The sequence below is a fragment of the Syngnathus floridae genome, chromosome 8 (genome assembly GCF_059516105.1).
Source record: "Syngnathus floridae isolate MCC-2025c chromosome 8, RoL_Sflo_1.0, whole genome shotgun sequence".
NCBI classification, from domain to species: Eukaryota; Metazoa; Chordata; class Actinopteri; order Syngnathiformes; family Syngnathidae; genus Syngnathus; species Syngnathus floridae.
The window spans coordinates 11,365,672-11,389,425 of record NC_142420.1 but is presented as its reverse complement, the minus strand read 5'-3'; the positions used below and the strand labels follow the sequence as shown (position 1 = coordinate 11,389,425).

General features: G+C 47.0%; 1 protein-coding gene across 1 annotated transcript in view; it reads left to right on the top strand.

The window, feature by feature from the left end:
* myo10l3 (myosin X, like 3) overlaps positions 1–23,596 on the top strand; it is a 36,726-nt gene extending 13,130 nt beyond the window's left edge. Inside the window, exons 5-43 of the mRNA XM_088382927.1 lie at positions 270–428; positions 634–821; positions 887–1,021; positions 1,202–1,326; positions 1,434–1,447; positions 1,553–1,637; positions 1,735–1,841; positions 2,152–2,281; positions 2,627–2,745; positions 4,109–4,255; positions 4,332–4,432; positions 4,506–4,572; positions 4,644–4,736; positions 5,107–5,175; positions 6,354–6,436; positions 6,517–6,625; positions 7,660–7,740; positions 9,110–9,234; positions 9,460–9,574; positions 11,619–11,725; positions 13,144–13,503; positions 13,646–13,679; positions 14,661–15,392; positions 15,646–15,769; positions 16,101–16,344; positions 16,435–16,530; positions 18,077–18,170; positions 18,341–18,396; positions 18,731–18,873; positions 18,943–19,137; positions 19,219–19,376; positions 19,622–19,745; positions 19,818–20,115; positions 20,300–20,507; positions 20,599–20,735; positions 20,800–20,923; positions 21,413–21,868; positions 22,028–22,219; positions 22,325–23,596. Coding sequence (XP_088239053.1) covers positions 270–428; positions 634–821; positions 887–1,021; positions 1,202–1,326; positions 1,434–1,447; positions 1,553–1,637; positions 1,735–1,841; positions 2,152–2,281; positions 2,627–2,745; positions 4,109–4,255; positions 4,332–4,432; positions 4,506–4,572; positions 4,644–4,736; positions 5,107–5,175; positions 6,354–6,436; positions 6,517–6,625; positions 7,660–7,740; positions 9,110–9,234; positions 9,460–9,574; positions 11,619–11,725; positions 13,144–13,503; positions 13,646–13,679; positions 14,661–15,392; positions 15,646–15,769; positions 16,101–16,344; positions 16,435–16,530; positions 18,077–18,170; positions 18,341–18,396; positions 18,731–18,873; positions 18,943–19,137; positions 19,219–19,376; positions 19,622–19,745; positions 19,818–20,115; positions 20,300–20,507; positions 20,599–20,735; positions 20,800–20,923; positions 21,413–21,868; positions 22,028–22,219; positions 22,325–22,429 — 6,039 coding nt within the window. The 3' untranslated portion in view covers positions 22,430–23,596. The remainder of the gene's footprint in view (positions 1–269; positions 429–633; positions 822–886; positions 1,022–1,201; positions 1,327–1,433; positions 1,448–1,552; positions 1,638–1,734; positions 1,842–2,151; positions 2,282–2,626; positions 2,746–4,108; positions 4,256–4,331; positions 4,433–4,505; positions 4,573–4,643; positions 4,737–5,106; positions 5,176–6,353; positions 6,437–6,516; positions 6,626–7,659; positions 7,741–9,109; positions 9,235–9,459; positions 9,575–11,618; positions 11,726–13,143; positions 13,504–13,645; positions 13,680–14,660; positions 15,393–15,645; positions 15,770–16,100; positions 16,345–16,434; positions 16,531–18,076; positions 18,171–18,340; positions 18,397–18,730; positions 18,874–18,942; positions 19,138–19,218; positions 19,377–19,621; positions 19,746–19,817; positions 20,116–20,299; positions 20,508–20,598; positions 20,736–20,799; positions 20,924–21,412; positions 21,869–22,027; positions 22,220–22,324) is intronic.
* The last annotated feature ends 158 nt before the right edge of the window (positions 23,597–23,754 follow it).

Genomic DNA, 23,754 nt, shown 5'->3' with positions numbered 1-23,754 from the left:
ACTCAGCAGAATCTTTGGGCCGGCCGTCAGGTCGCACAAAGTCCTTTTGTGATGACTCGGCAGACTTCTAATCTAAAGCCAAGAAGTCTGCTCCCTGCTGGGGATGCCCCGAAGGAAAAAAGAAGCACAACTCCGGCCGAGACAAAATGTGACATTGTAGGCTCGAACCTCCTGTCCGTGTTTTTTCCTTGTCGTCGGTTCCTCTAATACATACGGGCAACGTGTTCGGATAGATGTCAATTCTCCATCTTTTGTATCTGCGATCCCAGGTGATCTACCTACAGAAGACGGAGCTAAGCAAGGACACGGCCTACTCGATGCACCCCAGCAGCATCCACGGAGTGGAGGACATGTCCACACTGGCCGAGCTACACGAAGCCGCCATCATGCACAACCTCTCTCTGCGCTACCAGACAGACAACATCTACGTAAGGAACCATGTTGGAACACGTTGAGCGGGCCGGGTCCCATATTGCAAATAGTTGCCTTCCTGGAATTGGTCAATGTTGCTTCCATGATACAATGGAAATATACATTAGCACTTTCTATTTGGGTATCCTTTTATTATTGTTTCGTGTCCATTAATAATGTAGTGCAGTTGAAGGTGCAACTAATGCCCCCCCCCCCCCTCAGACCAACATAGGTTCCATCCTGGCGGCCGTAAATCCCTACAAGCAGATTGCGGGCCTGTACGACGGCGCCTCTGTGGATTTATACAGCAAGCACCAGATGGGGGAACTGCCCCCTCACATATTTGCCATCGCCAACGAGTGCTACCGCTGCCTGTGGAAGAGGCACGACAGCCAATGTGTGCTCATTAGGTAACCACAAAAGCCACCACGTGAACCCGCTCCGCTCTGAGCTAAGTGTTGCCCAATCTTGTCAGCGGTGAGAGCGGGGCTGGCAAGACGGAGAGCACCAAGTTGCTCCTCAAGTTCCTCTCGGTGATGAGTCAGAACTCAGCTGGTACGCCTCCATCGGAGAAGACCACCAGGGTGGAGCAGGCGCTCATCCAAAGCAGGTAGAAATGTTTTAGAATTTAGCAGAAAGGAAAACTGAGCCTGTGATGATTTTGGTTGTAATTCCAGTGTTGGCCACGAGATAAAGACAATGATGTTTTACAATGAAAATTCCAATTAAAGTAATTCTTCTAGTATCCTCCACTTGCAGAGTAGTGTTTTGCTGTGATTTGTCTCACCAGTCCAATCATGGAGGCGTTTGGGAATGCCAAAACGGTGTACAACAATAACTCCAGTCGCTTTGGCAAGTTCATCCAGCTCCATTTCTCCCAGAATGGAAACATCCAGGGAGGCTGCATCATCGATTGTATCCTTCAACACTTATAATGTTGGAAAAAATGCTGTCTCTGTGGAATATTTCTTTAATCTCGAATAGGCCTTTTTTTTCTATTATTCTTGACTTCCAGTCATCAGATTTGCTGGAAAAGGTAGGCATGTGTTGAAAACTCTCAGCTGAGGCAACCAGGAAACCGCGTCACAGATTAGAACATTTGATTAAATGCGATCCTCATCATCTGCTCTCGCTTCTCAAGAACCGAGTAGTGCGTCAAAATCCCGGAGAACGGAACTACCACATCTTCTACGCGCTGTTAGCAGGAGCTGACAAAGACCACAGAGGTTGGTGGAAATTTCTGTTTGAAGGATTTAGGCCTGCTTTTATTTCTGCGTCGTTTTTGTAACCAATTAGGAATCCTTTTGATGTCTTTTGTCGCAGACATGTACTTGCTTTCTGACGGTCCCGAGTCCTACCACTACCTCAGCCAGTCAGGCTGCGTGCAGGACAGCAGCCTGGATGACAAGCACCTTTTTGACAGCGTCATGGTCAGTATTCCACCACCAGGGGGCGCTACAAGCCTTGGTTAGATGTTTAGAAGCACGTTTGAAAAATGTTGGTGGGACATGGCAAGTTTAAAGGGGGGAAGGCAAAATATGTTACATATTTCAATAGGGTTAATTAATTAATAAGAGCTTTATTAACTATTAATTTCCCAAGTATGCAGTGAAAGTACATTTGATTAAAAAAATATACTTGTTTTTCATTCTAATATTGTGATTTATTATTTATAGTTGATCAATCATGTTATTTTGATTGTATGGAAGCACATTATGGCCCTTGCGTGTTGCGACACAGGAAGCGCTGCAGGTGATGGAGTTCAGCGAGGAGGAGATCCGAGATGTCTTCAAGCTGCTGTCCGCCGTCCTCCAGATGGGGAACATTGAATTTATGACAGCGGGTGGAGCTCAAATCACATCCAAAGGAGGTAAGAAAAGAAAACCGGAGTAGTGCTGTGTCTGCCTTCAGCTCTTGAGTTTGATCCACATGGCAGCAACAGTCCTCAACAGGCTGAAACATGAGCGCCATTCTCTTTTGTTCCCCGTTCGGCCTCTTTTCCAAACATCCGAGTTACTTCCTGCTTAAATAGGGAAGCAGTCTTTATCCTAAAACTTCTCTGCTAATAATAACAGCAACACTTCTTGCCTCAATCACACCCAACGTTTGCTAGGCCACTTGTTGCTAGGCAGAATTCCTCAGACTCAAGCAGAGGTGTACTAGAGATCAGCGATACTAGCTTGCTCACACAACCAATGTGTGTGTGTGTTCTCAGTGGTCAGTAACGTGAGTGAGCTGCTTGGCTTGGACTCCTTCCAGCTGTCTGAGGTGTTGACCCAGCGCTCCATGATCCTCCGAGGAGAGGAGATCTGCTCTCCGCTCACTGTGGAGCAGGTAACAAACAACTAATATTACAAGATCTAATGAGCTCCAACAAGAAGTTAAATTAAAGCATAAAAATATTGAATTGTGTACATTCTTTTCCGCCTTTACCTCAATGACACACCTCTCTTTCTCTCTCTTTCTCTCTCTCTCTCTCTCTCTCTCTCTCTCTCTCTCTCTCTCTCTCTCTCTCTCTCTCTTTTTTTTTTTTCTGGCTCTCACACACTTCTATTCCCCCCCTTCACATGGCTTGCGTGACTCCCGGCCATTTCCTGCTTTTTGTCTGCCAGATTCCCGGCACAATGAAACCGTGGCGATAGTGATCTGAGTCAAAAGCACAATGAAGCTCATGATTGGGGGATTGGGGGTGAGGTGGGTGGCAGTGGGGGAGGAGGAAGGGGGGGCGAAGTTGGAGGCTTCTCCTCACAGTGTGCCTGGCATTGCCTCAGTTTATGATTAATGAGGCCTAATCTTCATCAGCATGTTCTAATAATTGTAATTTACGACAGGGCGGAACTTTAAACATTGAAAACAAAACAACAATGATATCCCATATTAACAATTTGCCTTTAGAAAATTATATAATTGAGATAGACAAGGAGAAAAATGTTCCATGATGATAGTTTGGATGATGAGAATGAAATGTTCTTTGAGCCCCGCCTTTGTCTTCTCAGGCTAGGAAATATGTGAAGGAATGGTTTTATTCATACCACAAAAAGAGCTCATTTGCCAAACGGAACAAAGACACAACGCTGTTGTGTGCTGCTTGTTCTGTCCGCCCTTTGAAGCCACTCCTCGCTAAATAGCCAGCTTTATTCCACTGCTGGGCCCAGTAAGAAAGGCCCCCTTTTGCCATTACGCAGGGGTCTTCCAACCTACGAACCCCCCCAACCATTCCGTGAACCGAGACCCCTCCTCTGTCCCTCGTCCGGGACAAACGGCCATTCTTCTCCTCTCGCCCATGTGACGGAGATCCCGGAGCCACCGGCTTTCTTTTCACTGGCATGAGGTGACGGGGCATGATGGATGGCAGCCACCATTTCATTTTGGACCCAGAAATAGCAAGCGCTGCGTTTATACCAGTTGGTGGGCTAACGTTTGTGCTCACGGGCCTCATTTGAGGTTTAAAAATGACATGCAAAATCCGTAACCATAGTTCCTCTTTCCTGAACGGAGTTATTTTATTATCCATATAGATGAGTGGGCATAAAAAAAAAAGTGAACTCTCATTGTGGAGATGAAGGCACTAAACACGGCGGGCTGTTGTGAAAACAGACAATCCTGCCCGCACAGCAACTCACAACACACAACACAGCCGACCTCTGGTAACCTCGGGTAACCTGGCGCTAACCGGGCATGTCCTTGTGCCTTTCAGGCCGTGGACTCGAGGGACTCGGTTGCCATGGCGCTGTACTCCCAGTGTTTCTCTTGGATCATCATGAAGATCAACCAGAAGATTGAAGGCAAAGACAACTTCAAGTGTATCGGCATCCTGGATATCTTTGGATTTGAGAATTTTGAGGTGATCAGAAGTTGACCATTTTTTGGGTGTATTTTCATTTCTGTTCTTTATTTCAAGCGTGCTCCTGTTCTTCCAGGTCAATCGCTTCGAGCAGTTCAACATCAACTATGCCAACGAGAAGCTCCAGGAGTATTTCAACAAGCACATCTTCTCGCTGGAGCAGCTGGAATACAACAGGCAACGTGATGTTTATTTCAAGCAGTCCACAATAAAACGGCAGCTCGCTCATTTTATCACGATGTGTCTTCAGAGAGGGCATCCAATGGGAGGCCATTGACTGGATGGACAATGCTGAATGTCTGGATCTCATTGAGAAGGTAGAGAAAGACTTTAGCTTATCTCTGGTTCTGGCTGTTACCTTTGACCTTCTGATCTCTTTGTCTTTTAGAAACTGGGCATGTTGGCTCTTATCAACGAGGAGAGTCGTTTCCCCAAAGGCACCGACTACACCCTCCTGGAAAAACTCCACAGTCGACACGCTGTGAGTCGGCTGACACGCACATACACCTTCCGTATCTTTCACGCTTCGCCAGATGCTAAGAAATGTGCACGCAGTTACGTAAAATGATCCGAGGGGGCCTCGGGAGTGTAAAATCGCCTTTTGCGACGTCGGACGAGTGCTTCGCATGCATGCACTCAAGCCCGCCTCGCCTTTCGTATCGTCTGGCTCTTGCATGCGAGGCCAACAATGCTGAAATGTGAGCAGCCTGATCAGCTTTGTGCACAGAATAAAAAAAAAAGACGGAACAGGTCGAGCCACAAAATAATATTCTGGATCAAAATCCTATTCATTGTTTTTTCATAATCGTATTTTGTCACGTTGGTGTTGATGTTTCAAACTCTCTTGTCAGGCAAACCCTTACTTTGTGAAACCCCGAGTGACCGACCATCAGTTTGGCATTAAGCACTACGCTGGAGAGGTAACACACACACGCACACACACACACAATTTGCTGACGTTAGTACTCCACAATGGCGTTTACAGCATGGCATGGACTGGCTTCTAATGACATTTTTTTGTCTTGAGGAAGAGGCGGAGCATTCAGAGGAACAGATCAGTGTGCTGAATGAAATTACTACCTTAATTGATTTAAATTGTCTTCCATTCCTGAATGCGCGGCTTTGTTAAGTAGTAATTGCGCCACCCCCAAAAAAAACAGGCTCGAGCACAATTTTGAACTACTTTTTAGCTTGCACTATCCAAGTGTAAGGAAGATGGAGGATTATTCCAAGAGGTCACTGATCATTTGCCCCCCCACCTCTTTCCATCCCTTCCACTGTGTCATGTTAGTCGAGGAAATGACTGCATCCTTCCCTCCTCTAATTGAATTATTTGTTCTATGCCTTACCCTCTGGTTTGAACTTTAACACAAATCAAAGCTCTGAGACAGCGTATAGGCAAACATCTCATGCATAGCAACAGATATTGTTATATAGCTAGCTAGCAAGCTAGTCACCTGCCGACTTGATTTTGTGTGTAATTAAATGGACTGAACGTTAAAGCGGCCAAACAGAGAGGACTCCTCTGTGAATTCTAAATGACAGAACATCAGTATGGATCTCATGGCTTCTCCTGGAGCCAAGAAGGGGAGTGAGGGGTTGTGGACTTTTTATTGGATTAGCTCGCTTGCACCCATACACACACACACACACACACACACACACACACACACACACACACACACACACACACACACACACACACACACACACACACACACACACACACACACACACACACACACACACACACACACACACACTTACACACACACACACACACGCACACACACACATGAGGACTCTTGTTCTCAATCAAGTGTTTTTTGTAAGCGTACGTGTACAGTTTGGATTGTGAGTTGAAATAATCATCTTTGTTTCAATCTGGGTGCATTACTGTGGTTCCGGGAGCAAGCGACAGTGGAATGCTGCGTTGCTAAGGCCCGATTAAACTCGACATGTGACTGCATTAACGTGCATGGGCCGCTCCGCTCTTGTGTTTTTGTATACAACGTGGCTCAAATAGGAATTCACAAGCTTGCACTATACACCATTAATATAACAGCAGTTTGTCTTCGACCAAATGTTTTTATTTTAGGTGCTTTATGATGCACGAGGCATCCTAGAGAAGAACAGGGACACCTTCAGGGATGACATATTATTCATTCTCAAAGACAGCAGGTAAACAAATACTTTGCTTGCAAATCAATCCCGTTTCGCGTGGAACGTTTGGCATCAGCGAGCAAACTCTCTTTTGTCAGGCTCGACTTCATCTACGACCTCTTTGAGCGCGTGGGCAGCAGGAATGGAGAAGAGACCATGAAGATGGGAACCGCCCGACGCAAGCCTACTGTCAGCTCTCAGTTCAGGGTGGGTCGAGATAGATACTCTCCAAAGATGGATGGTTAGCACGAGCAATGGATAGATAGATCGCTAGCTAACTAGGGTCGCTTGATGGATGGATGGATGGATGGATGGATGGATGGATGGATGGATGGATGGATGGATGGATGGATGGATGGATGGATGGATGGATGGATGGATGGATGGATGGATGGATGGATGGATGGATGGATGGATGGATGGATGGATGGATGGATGGATGGATGGATGGATGGATGGATATGGGCAAAACATTGACTGTACAGTAATCTATCCCGTTAATCGTTTTGTTTCCAGACAGTGGCAATTTGTTGTATGAGTGAATAGTGACGAGCGTGCAAACAAATGCCACAGAGCAGCTCATTGTCCTCCGTGCGCCACTGCATGCAAGAGCGAGGGTGAGGGTGATCCCACCTCCGGTGTCACACACAAGAAGGCAGATAGACATCTCGCAGAATGTCGGCTGTGTATCCGAGCTGCAAAAAGAATATCGCGGATAGATAGATAGATGGATGTGGTTTGGAGTGGGGAGGGAACGGGTGGGGGGGGTCGGGGTGGGTTGGGCTCGCGGTGGAGTTACTTTGTCCGAACTGCAGTGCGGAGAGAAGGGGAGCAGGGGAGGATTTGGCCGGCTGCCCGGGCCGCAGTTTGTGAAGCCAGGAGGATTAGTGTTGATGGCTGGGCAGAGTGGGGCCAACCAGGGGCCAATCGCGCTCAGCTCAGCCAGGATGGGCCTGGATGGAGACAGCCTGTCTGAGGCGGGGAGGAGAGCCAGGCCCACAGTTCAAGGGTCCCCCCCCCCCCCCCCACTCCACCCCGAATTGTGTAAATGTATGCGTGTGTGCTACGTTCGGCTGGAATCAAAAGTAGGAAATATTCCGCTCTGATCACCAAAGCTGACAACCAAACAATTATTGGAAGATATTGTTTCCAATACACAAATGATGTATTGAACTTATAGGTTCACTTCTCGGTGAATGTTCTGAGTGAATTGACATGGTGGATTATTTTTGTCTTTTCAGGAATCTCTCCACTCCCTCATGGCCACGCTAAGTGCCTCCAACCCCTTCTTTGTGCGCTGCATCAAACCTAACATGGCCAAGGTAGGTTGCGCTCATTCCCTCTTGTCAGATCACTTTTCAGTGTTGCCATCGCTTAGCGCTAATGTTCCGCCGAGTCATTTTACAGCGTAGCACTTGGCCTGACCACTAAGTCATAACAATGCCGCGTTTAAAATCAAAACAGCCGGGTTATTTGTTCCTCGAGTGTATATTATCAATGCTAATAAACGCGCGGCGTTCCCCTTTTGGCCTGATGCAAAGACTCCCTTTGTACTCTCGGGCTGCGTACCAGCACATTCCAACCACTCCAGCCCTTTTACAAGGGGTCAGAGGTCACCCCAGCTGCAGCAGCGCTTGGCTGATCTGGCTTCATCGGTGGAATGCCAAAACGAAACCCCAGCGGTGGCGGCAGAGCCTGCGAGCGGTTTATTTATTCATCCTGCATTTCTCCCCTTGCTCTTGACCAAATGGCTATAAAAAAGGGTGACTCAGTTGTCTGATTGTGGGATGGAGCCGATAGCTTTATTGTGTGGATGTGTGAGAGGGGAGAGCTTGGGGATTGTCGTCTTTTATCGGCTACGTGCTTTCCACTCCCTCACACGCTCGCACATTTCATCGGAAAAAAAATATATTTAGGTCATATGTGGTTAGAAAGCAAAGTGTAGGGAGTCTCTGTCACCGAAATGCATTCACAGATAAGGCTGTTGCTCATCCCGCACAGCCTCTAAAAACTTTTTCCTTTATCCTCTCCGCTTCCTCTTTGTGGCACTCTGCCGTGATAATTGCATTATGTTTTGCGGTTGATTAAAAAAAAATCTAATAAAATACAGTGCACTGGTGTGGTGCTTTAAAACTGAAACGATCTTTCACAATATGAGTCTTCGGTGAAGTTAACATGCATGACTTTGGAATCATCTGAACCGTGAAGCTGATTTGATGACCGTGCCGCCCCGTAAAATAGAGATTTGCGTGACTAATGAGCCCGGAAACATTTTTTGCTCTCATCGACCTTACGCTCACCTGGCCTCTCAATGGAAACAAGACATGCTTGTGTTGATCTGACAGATTTGCAAGATTAACATTTTCTGATATGATTTCAATGCATCCCAACTCAGGCGCGATTTATATTCATCCCTCCGTCACCGGGAGGCCCGGCTTGTTTTCATGCCAACTCCTCTTTGAGTGGACATAAATCCCATTGCGAGTTCAGGGCAGAGTTCAGAGCTCAGCGGAGGCGCTGGCCTGCTTTGCGTGCGTGCGATCGAGTGAGCGTTTTGATTATGAGCTCCAACACATGCGAGCATAAAAGGACTTCCCTGCATAGTAACATTTGCACGTAATTAGATTGACACCTTTGTGGAATGCTTGGCTTCTATTTTTGGGACTCATCCTGTTGTGTTGCTGTCTACAGAAAGCCAACCAGTTTGAACCAGATGTTGTCCTGAACCAACTGAAATACTCCGGAATGCTCGAAACTGTTAAGATCCGCAAGGCTGGATTCCCGGTTCGCCGCACATTCAAGGATTTCTATAACAGGTCTGCGTGTTATCTTCTCGGTCTGTAGACTTAGAAGGAATTCAGTTAAAAAAACATGACGCGCACCTTCATTATTGTTGTCTATGGGGGGAGGGTCCATGGTCTTTGTCAACTGTGGGCCCGTAAAGGCCTTTGGGACCTTTGAGTGATTAAAGACTATCCAAATAAAGTTGACTTGTACTGCATGTAAAGTTTCTGTTTATCTCCCTCGTAACCTACTTGCAGATACAAGATGATCCTGAAGAGCAAAATCCAGACAGAAGACGAAAAGCAGAGTTGCGTTGAGCTTCTGGCATGTCATGACAATGCAAAGAAAGAGTGGCAGCTTGGGAAGACAAAGGTAAGGATTTTATTTTAATATATATTTTTAAAGGTAATTTTTTTTATATACGTATATTTAGATATTTTAAATATTTTTAAATACATTTTTATTTTTTTATAGAGTTTTCAGTTTTTTTTCCAGTGACAAAATGTAGTGTGTCTCTTTGCAAATGCCTTTTTCTATGGCAAAATGTGTGTTTTCAATGGGCAAAGTGTTTGGCAGAATTTGTGTTTTCTCAGGCCAATAGTCTTTTTTTTTTTAACCGCCTAAAAATTCCCAGGCTGTCAATGCGGACGCCCTTTGCCGTGACTCATGGCCCAAAGAATTTCCTGGCAGGTTGTGGTCAGATGTTCTGCTCCCCACACTTTTTGATGGCCTCTCTCCAAATTTCGTTCCAAGCGCCTGGTGCAACCCAGCGCTGGGCTAATTCCGAGACAGCCTCATCGCCCACCAAATAATGCTTCAACCGCTTTGGTGGCACTTGATTTCTATCATTAACTCTTCCTTCGAAAGACCTCGTTTTCACTGCTTTCCAAATGAATGATTAACCTTTTAATAGCATATTTGATTGTGAAGGGCAAAACCTGCTATCTCCACCAGCCACATTTGGAGTTCAAGAAAATTGTTATTTTGCGGTGGTTGAGGTTTTGTCTCGTATGCTTCATCCTTGAAGCATTATCTATTTTTTAGTTTCCTTTTTCATCTGGCTGACACACAAAGGCCACACTCCCCTTTGTGCATATGGCGGGTTTGAAGTCGACTTCTTAATGAATATATAGCTGGTGCTAAACCGCTAATGTACACATGTCTGTAAAAATGAAACGTACATCTCTGGAGTCGTCATGTCTCACCGTAATTTCATTTCCCAGTGTCACGCATCCAACGGTTTGAACTTTGGCTTTGATGACTACTTTGCCTTAAAGTGCGGTCAGGTCTCCTTGGCTGCACATGGTCATGTTTTGAGGTAGGGGGAATGTCGTGTTGGTTGTGGGGAGAAAAAGGAGGGCGCGTGTTTCCTTTGGAGGTGGAACAATCGTGTGTATAATTATACGCTTGCTGATTGTGTTGCGAAGGAAGTGTGAGAGCTGAATTGGGGGCTTGGCTTGGTTGTGAGCGGCGTTTTGAGCGGAGATGGGGGTGGGGGGAGGATGTGGACTGAGTGGGACCCCTCCGCCCCCACCCCCACCCCGCCCCCGCCTGCAGCTGTGTGATTCTTTGATTGGTGCCACATCTGGAACACAAACACAAGGGACACGTTGAAACCCAGCCGGGCACCACGTAGCCTCCAAGGACCACATGGAGAGCCCGTGACCTTGTTCTAAGAATAGCCCAGAGATTTATGGAAATTAAATGTTGCATTTTCATATGTATCTGTTTTCTTTATTAATTTATTGTTATAATTTGTAATTTATTTTTATTTATTTATTAATTAGTATTTATTTATTATTTTCTTTATTTGTTTTATTTGAATTATTATTGTAATATTGACTAATCATTGTGCTAAATCTTTACGTCTTCACATATTAATTAACAATAATAACAATTGAGCAAGTGTGTAAAACTTTTGCGAACCGCCGCGCAATGTAATCAGTCGGCGTACTGTTGCCGTGTTTCATGTTCTGGCCGCAACTTGGAGAGTGGGGAGAAAGTCCCCATGAGCATGCAAAGGGTTAACCAAACTCTTATTCCTTCCTTCCTGAGAGCAAGCAGGGGTGTGGCTTGCCTTTTTCTGGACACCCGCCACCATCCTTCCCTCTCTCTCTCTCTCTCTCTCCCTCCCTCCTTCCATCTCTCCATCCCTCCCTTCCCCTTCCCTCGCCGCCTGCGCACGCCAGTCGCAGGAAAATGTTCAGGAAGTAGTGCGCACAATGAGGCCGTGCAGCAACGAGAGCGGCGTCACAAGCAGCAGCAGCTCCGCAGTGCCACTTTTGCCCCGAGCTGTGGAGGGAGCAAAGCGGCCAGGAGCCTTCTGAAACTCGGCTGCAGCTTTCAGACAGTGGGGGGAGATCAAACGGAACTGAGGCCCCCTCAGCCCCACCCACGGTTTTGCTCGTTCCCGCAGGTGTTCCTGACGGAGGCCCTGGAGCAAAGGCTGGAGAAGGAGAGGGAGGAGGTGCGGCACAAGGCTGGCATGGTGATCCGCGCCCACATCCTCAGTTATGTGGCAAGGTGAGCGGCAGTGACACTTGTTTGGTGAAGTGTGCAAAATCCGAGGTGGGGGGGGGGGGGGTACATGCATGCCTTCAGGCACGTTTGTGCTGGTTACTGCGATGATCCAAAAAAAAGTTTGGAGCAGGACCTTTAATTGAATCATGGCTACAATGGTCGCACTTGTCTACACGTGGTTAATAAATCGCAATCATGTGGATGCGAGCGCCTCTGCGTGACAAAGGCAGCAGATTCAGCAGTTAAACAAACTCTTGCAGCATTTACTCCATAGGTTTGTAATTAACCGTTATTTTAAATAGTTAATTAATTGTTGCACCTCTATGGATAATCGGGCATATCGACTGTTGTCACTCTGCTAAGTTTGAATGTCACAGCAATTTAATTAAAAAATGCCTGCCTCCGTGCTCACTTGTGATTGACACATTGATGGATTTAATCATATTTAATTGGGAAAGTAAAATGTTCACCTGGCACAGGTACTTGCTGAGCCAGCCAACACCATTTAAGGTGCAACTGTGACATAATGTTGGCATCCAGTCAGACTTTGTACATGCAATAAATATTACATTCAACATACGTAATTGTATTTCTGCAATCATGAGTTTGCCTATTTGCTGAAAGCCATGTCTAATGTCAAAATATTGCTTTGCCGCCATCTTGTGGCATCTATAGGCAATTACTATTTTGGTCGACTTCATGAGATAAAAAAAAAACATTTATTAGAACTATTTACAGTATTGAAAAATTGCTATTTCAGCACAGATTTCTTTGACAAACTAAAAAGAACAAATCCATTATCAAGAACCAGGACAGTGACACTTCATTTGCATGAGTGTGCCCTTATAAAGAAACATGGCCTTGAGTTTGACAGCTGATCCTAAATGAGTGCTCTCCACTTCTAAAACGACTCTGTCAGTGTGACATAAATGTCAACACGAGGCACATTACGTTTTTTTTTTTTCCCCAAAATGTTCCCTTCAGAGCTGAAAGACAGAGCATCCTGAAATGTTCGCTGAAGCCACAAGTACTGCCTTTGTGTTATTATATGTAACAGTATCGCCGTCTCTGTATGAGCCGCAGGCCAATGGCGTGATTACGGCGGGGACGCGGGCCAAAGTCGAGGTGAAAGGGTCAACGCATTGTGTGTGGGCTTCAACTTGTTTAGGATGCGTGTCCAATGCGCGTGCGAGCGAGCAAGCCAGCAAGCGGTGGCTTAGTCACAGGTCCAAACGCGACAGCCCACACAACTGCATGCTCGTCACACTCTAAACACGTAGACTTGTTGATTTAAAATCAGGATGCCAGTGGGCACGAGGCCTGCGACGTCACAAGTATGCGTGTGTTGACACGCCATGTTGGTTCACCACTTGATAGAGCAAACCAAAGTAACGTCCTAAAATGTGTTTCCTGCCGTCCAGGAAGCAGTACAAGAGGGCCTTGGCCAGCGCCATCACTATTCAGAAGAACTACCGCGCTCACTTTTGGAGGCGCAGCTTCCTGCGCCTGCGCTCTGCCTCCGTGGTTCTGCAGAAGCACCACCGTGGTCAGCTGGCCCGATCCCTCTGTCGCCAGCTACGGGAGGAGGAGGAGAAACGTAAGCGCCGGGAGGAAGAGGAGAGGAGGTGCTTAGAGGAGGAAGAGAAGAGGAAGATGGAGGAAGAGAAGAGAAAGGAGGAGGTGGAGAGACGGAGGCTGCTGGACGAGGAGCTGAAGAGGAAAGCCGAGGAGGAGTTGAGGCTCGTGAAGGAGAAAGAGACTGCAAACGGGGACGTGAAAAGGTAAAAGGATATTTCTGTTAAAAAAAAAAAAAGATCGTATGACATCACTTGACTCACGGCAACAGTGATGAGATGAGAAGCTAAGCGTGCTTGCTTCAAGCTGATGTTTGTCTTTTCTTCATTTCTTTCACGGTGTTCTCAGGAACTCCCTGCTGCCAAATGGCGCTTGCCAGAAGGTAAGAACGTTGAACACACTCATTTGTGGCTGTCTTGTGTTTTGTAGTCAAGTACAAGTACAAAAGATGGCGCACTGCTAAAAAAACAAAAATCACTACTTGAAATAAATAAGTATTTTTTTATCCAAATTGGCTCACTTGATTTATTTGCCGCCAAATAAATTCTACCAAGCAGCATGAAGCCATGGCAGCTTGTTACGTGACCTTCTGAGCTTCTGATTTATGTGGCTGCTTCTGCGAGCCAGCAAAAAAAATAATTTTCTTGCGGGATTTTATAATGAATCACATAGACCAGTCATTCCCATCCACTCTTCCACAGGAAATTATCCAATTTCACTTAATGAGTTTAGGAGTTATTTACAACAATTTTTGTCAAATTTGTTTTCATCTTTTCCTTGCTGGCGACATATAGTGACAGGCGGAAAAAAGAAATGTTCTAATGCCGCCACCACACATCATCATCAGTTTAGTACTTCTCATGACATTTTGTTTGGTGGTGTTCCATGAGGCTTTTCTTGTGTAAAATGTGTGCCTTTTTACGCAATAAATGTTGGGAAACACTGACAGAATGTTAATCATCTGGGCAGTTTAGTACTTTATAAGAAGGGAAATTGGAATTTCAAAAGCGTATGTGGGAGTAAAGCAGTGGTCTACATAATGCCCCGTCTCCACTTTCTACTTGCTATTTATGCTTTTCCAGTGGCACGACCTCGTACCATTTTTTGTACCTGGTCAGTTCTTCATTTCAACCACATCTAGTCCAGCATATTTATGCCCCATGGGCTTCACTTGGTTGTTTAAATTTAAAAGTTAAATACAACTAAACTGTACCGAAGGAGCGATTCTTTCTCATACCACTAGAGGGAGCCATTTGATTTTTTTTTTATAAATGTATACACAATTAGACAGAAAATTCCAAGTTGTACCATTTGGTGACGAACGCGGGAAAGTTGACAAAAGTTAAGAAAAATATTTTTTCAGAGCGTGTCCCACAACCACACGAGTGATGAGGAGAGCCGGCAGATGGAGGAGATCCTGCGACTGGAGAGAGAAATCGAACGGCTGCAAAGGCAGCAGGAGGACGGCGTGTGTCTTCTGAGCGACTTCTCCCGCGAGGACCTCCGCCAGATGCGGGAGGCCGAGATCTATCGACTGGAGAAGGAGGCCTCCCGTGTGGCTACCGAGTTTCTGGAACTTTTGGACTTTGGCGCGTTGGAGCCGTCGCTGTCCAGCGAGGAGAACCTCCACGACCCGACGGAATCCACTGCTCCTCTGGCTGAGGAGGAGGTGGACGAGGGTTTCCACGCGGAGGACGAGTGCGTTCCTCTGCCGGACCTGCCCCTGCCAGCTCAGGTCCCGCTGAACAAAGATGTATTTCAAAGTCTGGCCCCTCCGCCGGCTTTTTCAGAAGGATTCTTGGTCAGCCCTCCCTTGGCTTCCCCTTCCAACGGACTCAATCGTATCCCAGACTCCCAAATTCCTTGCTCTGCTCCTCCTGTGGTCGCCAACGAGAAGGATTTGCACTCTGAGCCGCCCCTGAGCCAGGAGGCATCCTGTTCCAATCTGCCTGACGCAGAGTCTGACTACGACCAGGAGGAGTTTGAGGAGGCTCAGCAGAGCATCAACAACGGCCACATCACCGATGAGGAGTTGCTTCGCAAATCCTCCTGCACACACAACAGCCTGGACTCCTATAAAGGCAGCTCGGACTCGGTGAGAACACAAAAAATAACTGCATAGTCATGTAGCTGTAAAACTCTTCCTTTGTGCTTTGTGTCAGTTGCTGATACACACCTTAAGTTTCTCATGCTGTCAAATTAAAATGTGTCAAAAGGAGGTGAGCTTTTTGTGCCCGGCAGGAGTGGGAAAAACAAGTTATTTTGGGAACTCGCAGGAGCGCAGATCTATCCACAGTTTCTTGTGCACACGCGAAAAAGTCCAAAACATCTGTTGCCTTTTGTTTCAGTTCATCGACAGCGACGATGACAACGACGGCTACGTGGACACGGACGAGGAGGTTTCCAACGGCAGGCTGCATCTACTGAATGGCGCCGGGCCTCCCTATTTCCACGGCTACCTCTATATGAAGAGTCAGTGGCGTGAATAAATTCGGTTTTTTTTTTTTTCATGTTTGAAAACTATCAGTCCCTAAAATTTTTGACCACAATAAAAAAACAATATATTTAGCTAGTTACCAGATAAGCTAACAGTTAGCCTAGCTTTTTCTGTTTCTTTGTTTTTGTCATTCACGGCATTCTGAATGCCCTGCGGCACTGTGCTGCCTCTCATTGGTCAATCTTGGTACTACAACAGATATAGAATTTATTTGGCACCCGTCCATTGGGTTCGGATCTTCAATAAGCTAACGGGAGGTCGCTAGCCAATCGCAAGCTACAAAACATTTCTCTCCTCTATTTCCAGGTGGCCTCATGATCCCGTGGCGTCGCCGCTGGTGCGTCCTCAAAGACGAGACATTCATGTGGTTCCGAGCCAAGCAGGACTCAGTCAAGTCGGGTTGGCTTTACAAGAAAGGCGGCGGAATGTCTACACTTTCGCGGCGAAACTGGAAGATGCGCTGGTTCGTCTTACGGGACTCCAAGCTCATGTACTTTGAAAACGACAGCGAGGAGAAGCTCAAAGGGACCATTGACATGCGCACGGCCAAGTAAGTCTTCCGTAATACTATTTTTAGCTTGAATGTTGCTATTTGAGACACAACTTTTTATTTATTTTTTTAACTGTGGCTCCTCTCCAGGGAGATCGTGGACAATCACGAGAAGGAAAATGCACTCAACATTGTCACTGAGGAGAGGACTTATCACATCTATGCAGAAACTCCCGAAGATGCCAGGTACCGAGCATTACATCAAGCAATTCATTGGCTGTGAAGGTGTAGAGAGAATAGATTCAGAAATGTTGGAGGGAAAAAAAATGCAGCTTCACTCTGTTTACCTCGCGGTTCATGTAATGTATGGAAATAAAATCCCCCCCCTTGTGGTTGCCAACGGAACATCATGCTACCGTATTTGCCGGTGTATAGGTCGACTCGGTGTATAAGTCGACCCCCTAAAATTCGACGGAAATTTACGATTTTATGATATATCCTTTGTATAAGTCGAGCTCAATTGTTGCATTATATTAAACTTCAAAATTCAATCAGAAATATGCGAAATTTATTGACGAAATGTGTTCAAATTCCGGGAGGCCGTGCGCATGCGCAGTGGCCGGAAATAACTCCAGCCGAGCGGATCGGCTGTTTATAAGCACCGCGGAGGAGATCGCGGAGCCTCATTCGACTTCCAGCGGCCGGCGAGCTCGCGCACGCCGCCCGGCACCAACGGGAGGCCAGAAATAGCTCCAAGCCGAGCGGATCGGCGCTTTATAAGCACCGCGGAGGAGATCGCGGAGCCTCATTCGACTTCCAGCGGCCAGCGCACTCGCGCACGCCGCCCGGCACATCCGGGAGGCCGTGCGCACGCGCCAAGTGGCCGAAAATAGCCCCCGCCGAGCGGATCGGCTGTTTATAAGCACCGCGGAGGAGATCGCGGAGCCTCATTCGACTTCCAGCGGCCGGCGAGCTCGCGCACCCGCCCGGCATATCCGGGAGGCCGTGCGCACGCGCCAAGTGGCCGAAAATAGCCCCCGCCGAGCGGATCGGCTGTTTATAAGCACCGCGGAGGAGATCGCGGAGCCTCATTCGACTTCCGGCGGCCGGCGAGCTCGCGCACCCGCCCGGCACATCCGGGAGGCCGTGCGCACGCGCCAAGTGGCCGAAAATAGCCCCCGCCGAGCGGATCGGCTGTTTATAAGCACCGTGGAGGAGATCGCGGAGCCTCATTCGACTTCCAGCGGCCGGCGAGCTCGCGCACCCGCCCGGCACATCCGGGAGGCCGTGCGCACGCGCCAAGTGGCTGAAAATAGCCCCCGCCAAGCGGATCGGCTGTTTATAAGCACCGCGGAGGAGATCGCGGAGCCTCATTCGACTTCCAGCAGCCGGCGAGCTTGCGCACCCGCCCGGCACATCCGGGAGGCCGTGCGCACGCGCCAAGTGGCCGAAAATAGACCCCGCCGAGCGGATCGGCTGTTTATAAGCACTGCGGAGGAGATCGCGGAGCCTCATTCGACTTCCAGCGGGCCGCGCACTCGCGCACGCCGCCCGGTTCAAATTTTCTAAGTGCAACGCACAATGAGATGCATGAGAAACGGCCTTGGTTACCATCACATTTGAAGCGATGAATACGAAGTTAAATTTTATGACTCGGTGTATAAGTCGAGGTCAATTTTTTTCGGTCGATTTTGGATCGAAAAAGGTCGACCAATACACCGGCAAATACGGTATATCATTTTCCAATCAACTGTCGTGTTTTCTTTGCGGAACACCCCGCGGTCTCATCCAGCGGTTGGTTCAGCGTGCTGAGTCGAGTCCACAGCGCCAGTCCGGAGCAGCTCATGGAGATGCACCACGAACAGGCCAACCCGAAGAATGCTGTGGTTAGTGGTCTTCGAACCCTCGACCCCACCTGCCGCTCTCTCCCCCTGACTGGGCCCCAGCTTCAGCCCCAAAAAACATTTCAAGTCATTTTCATTGCAGTTAACCTTTTACTGGACAAGGAGTTTTTTTGTGTTGAATCTTGAATTTCACTTTCTTTTTGTTTGTCCAGGGCACGCTTGATGTGGGCTTGATTGATTCGGTGTGCGCGTCAGATAGCCCCGACAGGTGAGTCCGTGTACTACACACCATTTATAATTTTTATTTATAGAGCGGCCTCAGACATTGGCTACTTAAATGAAGAAAGAACTAAGAACTGAGCTAAACCTTTTTTTTAAAGGGGAAACTCTTGAATATTTAATCGTTGTAAATAATTTCCACACATAATGATACATACAAATAAAATAATGAGAATTAATACATCATAATGTATTAATACTTTTGTTTCTTTAAAAATGTTTTTTTCCCCCACCATTTGAGGAAATGATTTATTGAGTTGTTTTCAATGAAAACAAATAACTTGATGAAAACGTACTGTAAAGTGAGATGTTGCTATTTTTAGACCAAACTCGTTTGTGATCATCACCGCCAACCGGGTGATCCACTGCAACACGGACACACCTGAGGAGATGCACCACTGGATCGGCCTGCTGCAGAAATCCAAGGGAGACTCGAAAGGGGATGGACAGGACTTTATAGTCAGGGGTAAGACACACGCTGTGTGTGACTGTGTGTGTGTATGATATAAATAATAGATAACTCTTCTTCCCTTAGGTTGGCTGCATAAAGAGATGAAGTCAGGAGTGAAGAGCACATCTCTGAAGCTGAAGAAGCGTTGGTTCGTCCTCACCACTAACTCGCTGGACTACTACAAATCATCCGAGCGTAGCGCCTCAAAATTGGGCACGCTGGTCCTCAACAGTCTGTGTTCTGTGGTCCAGCCGGACGAAAAGGTCTTCAAGGACACTGGTGAGGGAAAATTTCAAATTCAAGTTTGAAAATGTTCTTCCAAGATGCAATACAAATTGGTTGTGTCGATTGCTGTCTTAGGTTATTGGAACGTCATCATCCACGGACGCAAACACTCGTACCGCCTATACACCAAAATGCTGAACGAAGCCATGCGCTGGACAAACGCAATCCAGGGCGCCATCGACAGCAAAGTTCCCATTGAAACGCCGACGCAGCAGCTCATTAGGGACATCAAGGTAGGCACGATGTGCCTCGAAAGGTCCGCCCGCACAAATTGCGCAAGATTAATATGCGTGAAACAACTCTTTGCAGTCCTGCGAGTCTCTGGCAGGGACGCAGTGTGTAGTAAATTGAGGTACTCGTTGTGCGTGTTGTGTAAACCTTGTTTTCCGCTGTCCCTTTAACCGCACTGCGGTGATGTGTGCACGCCCCTGAGTTTGACCCGATGGAAACACCAAGCCTCTCTTTTGCTGTTTCTCAGGAGAGCAGTTTGAATGTGGAGGCGGTGGAGCAGATGTACTGGAGGAACCCCATCCTGAGATACACCCAGCATCCTTTGCACTCGCCGCTCCTCCCGCTGCCTTACGGAGACGTCAGCATACACTGTTAGTTGATAAGATGTAGGTTGGCCCCATCTGTCGATCACCGACTCAAAAATCTCCTCCTGGCGTTTCCAGTGCAAAAGGAGAAAGGTTACACCAGCCTGCAAGACGAAGCGGTGAAGATCTTCAACTCGCTGCAAGAGATGGAGGCCGTGTCGGACCCCGTGCCCATCGTCCAGGGGATCCTGCAGACGTGCCAGGATTTGAGGTCGCTGAGGGACGAGGTCTACTGTCAGCTGATCAAACAGACCAATCACGTAGCGCACCCCAATAGCCCCTCCAACCGCGCGCACTGGCATCTCCTCACCTGCATGAGCTGCACCTTCCTGCCCAGCCGCGGCATCCTGCGCTACCTCAAGTTTCATCTCAAACGGTGCGACGCAAAGAAAAAAGAAAAAAAAATCAAAATTGTGTATTGACAGTGGTTATAAAAATTCTACACACCCTTGTTCCAATGCCATTTTTTAGATTTTTTTAGATTTTTTAATGCCTCTGTACTTCTGCTTCACCCCAAATTCATTTCAGATGTTCTTGTATGCTTCTTCCTGTGTGCGTAGGATAAAGGAGCTGTTCCCAGGGACCGAGATCGAAATGTTTGCACATTTCATCAGCGAGTCTCTGAAGAGAACCAAGAGCAGAGAGTTTGTTCCTTCCCAAGAGGAAATTGTCGCCCTGCTGACTCGGCAGGAAATGACCACCACGGTCTACTGTCACGGGGGAGGCTCCTGCAAGATCTCCATTAACTCGCACACCACTGCCGGAGAGGTACGGGCTGGAGATATTTTCATCATGAAGCAAACTTTCCGATGCTTGATGGAACTTTTGCGGCTTAAATTCTTTTTTTTTTTGGCGTAAGGTGGTGGAGAAGCTGATCAGAGGTCTGGCCATGGAGGACAGCAGGAACATGTTTGCTCTCTTTGAGCATAACAACAGTATTGACCGAGCCGTGGAAAGTCGAGTCCTGGTGGCCGACGTGCTGGCTAAATTTGAAAGGTGAGACGCCCGCATGATGAAGCTGATTAATATTTGGGGCATTAACAACATTTACTGCCACTAGACTGGCTGGCAGTGAAGAAGCTGAGGACGAAGGCCATTGGAAGCTCTACTTCAAACTCTATTGCTTCCTGGATGTGGAGAGCATGCCAAAGGAGGGGGTGGAGTTTGCCTTCATGTTTGAGCAGGTCAGTTTCCACTTTCTGAACTCGTCTCATCTTGAAATTCCATAAACATAGGAAGGCCAAAGAATTGCATTGGTGTGATGGATATTGTGGACAATTAATGCTAAAAGGTACATGCAGGCTTTGGAGCAATATATGCTGCCAGCCAACCAGGATTTTTCTTTGTTTGGGATGTCTGTGCTTATTTCAGCAAGACATGTTAGAACAAGGCTACCTTGTAAAAGTGTGAAAGTACTAGCTTGGCCTGTCAGACCTGTCGCCCATTGAAAATGCGTGGGCCCAAGAAGAGCAAAATTCAACAACAGTTGAATATAAAGGATTTTCAAATCCTTGTGTTCTATTTTTATTTACATTTTATACATCCTAATTTTCTTTGAATCGGGTTTTGACGTTTGACAAAAGAGTTGGCGGGCCAAATTGGCCTCTGGGCCTTGAGTTGAACTTGTTGAGTGACTTGTTGCTGACGTGCCAAATCCATTCGTGTCCCTTCAGGCCCACGAGAGCCTAACCAGAGGACACTTCCCGGCCCGCGAGGAGACTCTGCAGCATCTGGCCGCTCTGCGCCTGCAGTTCCTCCGCGGCGACGAAACCCGGGCGGCGTGGAGCCTTGAGAGCGTCTACCCCGTGGGCCGCCTGCGAGCTCGCATCTTGCAGTACACCAAGGTGAGCGCGGGCTCAGGGTCAGCTCAGACTCTAGAGCGGCGCAGGACCAGCTTCCTGGATGGGACCCTCCGGCGAGGCTTGAAGACGGGCTCGCTGAAGAAGCAACGCATGGAGGAGGAACAGATGTTGGAGATGTGGATCAAGGAGGAGATGTCGGCCACCAGGGCCAGCATCATGGAGAAGTGGTGCCGTCTGCAAGGTCTGCTCCGGCACCAGGCCATGCTCAAGTACATGACCATCATCAAAGAGTGGACCGGATATGGATCCACGCTCTTTGATGTGGAGGTAATAACGTTTGCTGACGTAGGCCTCGGCCAATTACAATAATAATTGAGTCACTTCCTGTAGTTGCAAAGCTTTTCTTTGTGTGTGTGTGTGTCTATGAGTGTAATATTCTGCCCCCTGGTGGTAGCATCTAATGCATACACATTTGTGCATGTGCAGTGCAAAGAGGGAGGCTTCCCGCACGATCTTTGGTTGAGCGTGAGTGCTGAAAATGTGTCGGTATACAAGCGAGGAGAGCCCAAACCCCTGGAGACCTTCCCTTACGAGCACATCATATTCTTCGGAGCTCCGCAACCCTGCACGTATAAGATCACCGTGGATGAGAGGGAAATGTTCTTTGAAACGCCACAGGTACTCACAACTACCGTGTTTAACAATACGAACTTGATGGGTTGTAATTTGTAGAAGTTGCAGTAAAATAGCCATGTGACATCTTTGTTCTCTTGTTATTTCCAGGTTGGTGAGATCACAAAGATCATGAAAGCCTACATCAACATGATCGTGAAGAAACGATGCAGTGTTAAGTCGGTGTCAAGCTACGGCAGCAACTGGATCAGATGATTGATGGGTCAAGGAGAAAAGTACCAAACTCTGCTTCAACATGTTGGAGCCACCACAAGAGGAACAAATTAGCGCAAAAACAGAGACAAATAATGTGTCTCTATAGGGAATTTTTTTTTTGCACCATTTGAAGCTTTGAATGTTGCTTGGAATATGTACACTGGTCCCTTTTCAATGATTTCAGTTTAATTTCGCTTATAATAAGCAAATCAAATTGACTGACTTAAGTTTTTATAATTTACTGTTTCCTCAAATAGTGACCCCTACTGGTAGGCTTAGAATTGTCTATAGGTGCCATGAGATAGCGCCAGAGCAATACTTTTATAAGATTCACAATTTACCTTCTGGCCACTATATGAGGAAACACTTTTTTTTTTCCCAAGTGGACATTTCCCCCCTTTAATGAATGTTCTCCCCGAATGGAGAGTCCCGCTCAGGTGCATGTGCGAATGTAAATCGGACAGCTTGCCTTACTGAGAGCTATTTTGGACTAATCACGACTTATCGCTCAGCCGTGGCCTTTACCTTCGTTCCGGCGTATGGGAAAAAAAGCAAACGCGGCAAAGCGATGATTGAGATGACCACTGCACTTTTGCCAAGACACCAATAGCAGAAGTAGCCTAGAACAGTAGCTTCAGTGTGTATGTGCGTGTTTTTACTGTGTTTTTTAGGCCACGTTGAGGGTGGGGTATTTATTTATCTGCAGTACGGATGGACTTGAGAATGAATAATCTTAGCTGCCGTTTTGCCAGTATGATGGGAATGCATTCGGGCACACACGGCATTCACAGGAAATGCATATATAAGCTGTTATTGTGCTCAATTGTGTGCCTTCTAGTTACGCAATTGCCCAATATTAAAACTTGCTAATGTGTGTTGCCCTCCATGTTCGCCAGCTCACATCTTACATGCCGTTCCTAATGATGTTGATAATCCAAACATATAGACTGACCTTGGTATCAGCTCACTTGCTTTGTCGTAGTTGTTTAGATCTGGTTGGCTGCCGGCGGCCACGCCAGACTCTTGATGGATGTTGCCATTGATGATGGCTCTGTCTTCACCTTTCAGTTTTCCAGTAGAAACAAACAAACAAAATCTGTGGAAAAAAATGTTTTGTATCAAACAAATTTAAAGATGCTTTAATAAATTATTGTATTTCAAAGAGTTTCAATGTGTGTTTTATTGTTGTCTCCATTTTGTCAGTTTGTGTTTCCTATACGTCAAAAACTCACTCATGGATATTTAGAAATATTTATTATTTATGATGAGGAATTTACAATTCAATGTTTGAACTAAAAAAATGAAAATGGAAAAAAAATCCACAT